Genomic DNA, 1857 nt, shown 5'->3' with positions numbered 1-1857 from the left:
CGAAAAGAGACCTGCCCAGGATTGTCCTGTAATTAACTCGATTGTAATCATGCAGAGGAGTCTCTTCTTTCTGCGTTTCTTATTTACATCGAACCCGGACTTGATTGGAGAATCTTTTTTTTTTCTGTCAATCCTTCAAGGCTCGGCACGTGAAGACAGAGGAAGAAAATACACACCGAATCGTTTTCTCCACTTTCCATTATTAGTAGGGGTAAAAAAAGATTTAAATCTCAAACGTCAATCTTTATGATTAACATAAAATCAACGGATATAAAAGGATGACGGATGAAGAACTATGAAAGGCTCCATCCTTTAATATTAGGTAAAGCTAAGCCCAACACCACAGCCAAGTAGGAGTAGTTGGGTTTACTTGCACGATAAATCTCCAACTTGTCATAAATGGTGCTTAGATAAACACGGCCCCATAAGTAATTTCATTGGAATCTTGGTCAGCGATTACTTTGTTTCGAGCAAATGCTAAATAAATACTATAATACTCCTATGAATTCCCTTTGTTACAAAAGGGGCATAAATTGTACAGAATGATAACGGTACTACCCAAGTAACCTGGCGAGTTGCTCATTTTCTCGAGACCGATGGAATCTCGACAGGGCCTGGCCTTCCACGCATTTCATCTTTTTAGTGTTAAATATAATCTGCAGGGGTTAATACTGCGTGTGTACAAAACTAGCTAGGGCCTCAATCCCGACTAGACCGCACCTCACGGTGGAGAACAGTGCCACGTGTAATTGGCACCGCACCCCGCCGTCGCGTTGTGTGCTTGGCGTGTTGTCCTCTCTAGATTTGAACCTAGCTAAGCTTACACAACACACACACACACACACACACAAACCATATACGAGATCCGGCCATAGACCAGCCAGGAGCAAGCACTATGGAACGAGCGAGCAACGGCAGCGCACAAGACGATGAGCTCAGCCTTGAGCTTACCCTGGCCACCGAGGCGCCGGCGTCTGGCGCACCAGACGGCTTCTTCCTCTGCGTCCACTGCGACCGCAAGTTCCGCAGCTCGCAGGCGCTCGGCGGCCACCAGAACGCGCACAAGCAAGAGCGTGCCGTCGCCAAGCGCCGGCGAGAAGCTGCTGCGGCAGCCACCCGCACACAGGAATCAAGGTCAAGGAAGGCGGGGAGGCATGCTGCTACTGCTACTGGGATGTCCGAGCCTGCAGAGGGCAAGCAGGGCGGGAGCTCGTCCAAGTGTGGCGACGACGACGAGGTGGACTTGTCTCTCCGGCTATAAGCGATCCCTCTAACGATCTTCTAATATACGAGGATTTGTGTTATTTCCTCCTAGGTAAGTCAGAATTTAGCTACTTTGGTTTGGAAAAATAATGTTTTACCTTCCTATAGCAACAATTTGGTCACCCGTTTTCTTTCAATCTAGTTGATTTTGTTAGATTCATTGGCTCTTCTAGTTGATTTTGTTTATAAGGTCATTGAAATAACACAAAACTCTTCATTTCACCGGTTTGTATGCCTTCACATGCTAATCACATTGCAGAAAAATCCAGATCTTCACAGATCTAAATCCTTATAGCCCATTAGGGAGGTCTAATACTCCCTCTGTTTTTATTTACTCTGCATATTAGATCCGACTGAAGTGAAACATCATAAAGTTTGACCAAGTTTATAGTATAAAATTATGAACATTTACAATAGCAAATCTATATGATGTGAAAGTGTATTCAATAATGAATCTAATGGTATTGATTTGTTACTGTATATGTTAATATTGTTGTCTATAAACTTTATCAAACTTTACAAAGTTTGACTTTGATTAAAACTAATATGTCGAGTAAATAAAAACGGAGGGAGTATAAAAACATCATGAAATTG

The 1857-nt window shown here is 43.3% G+C and overlaps 1 protein-coding gene across 1 annotated transcript; it reads left to right on the top strand.

The window, feature by feature from the left end:
• The first annotated feature begins 864 nt into the window (after positions 1 to 864).
• On the top strand, positions 865 to 1379 carry LOC123164132 (zinc finger protein 2-like). The gene has a single exon (XM_044581556.1). It carries the CDS (start codon positions 896 to 898, stop codon positions 1259 to 1261), a length of 366 nt encoding a protein of 121 aa, XP_044437491.1. The 5' UTR covers positions 865 to 895; the 3' UTR covers positions 1262 to 1379.
• Positions 1380 to 1857: the final 478 nt, after the last annotated feature.

This window comes from Triticum aestivum, chromosome 7D (genome assembly GCF_018294505.1).
Source record: "Triticum aestivum cultivar Chinese Spring chromosome 7D, IWGSC CS RefSeq v2.1, whole genome shotgun sequence".
Lineage (NCBI taxonomy): Eukaryota > Viridiplantae > Streptophyta > Magnoliopsida > Poales > Poaceae > Triticum > Triticum aestivum.
The sequence above is the reverse complement of the archived record's forward strand: the minus strand, read 5'-3'. Positions and strand labels throughout refer to the sequence as shown.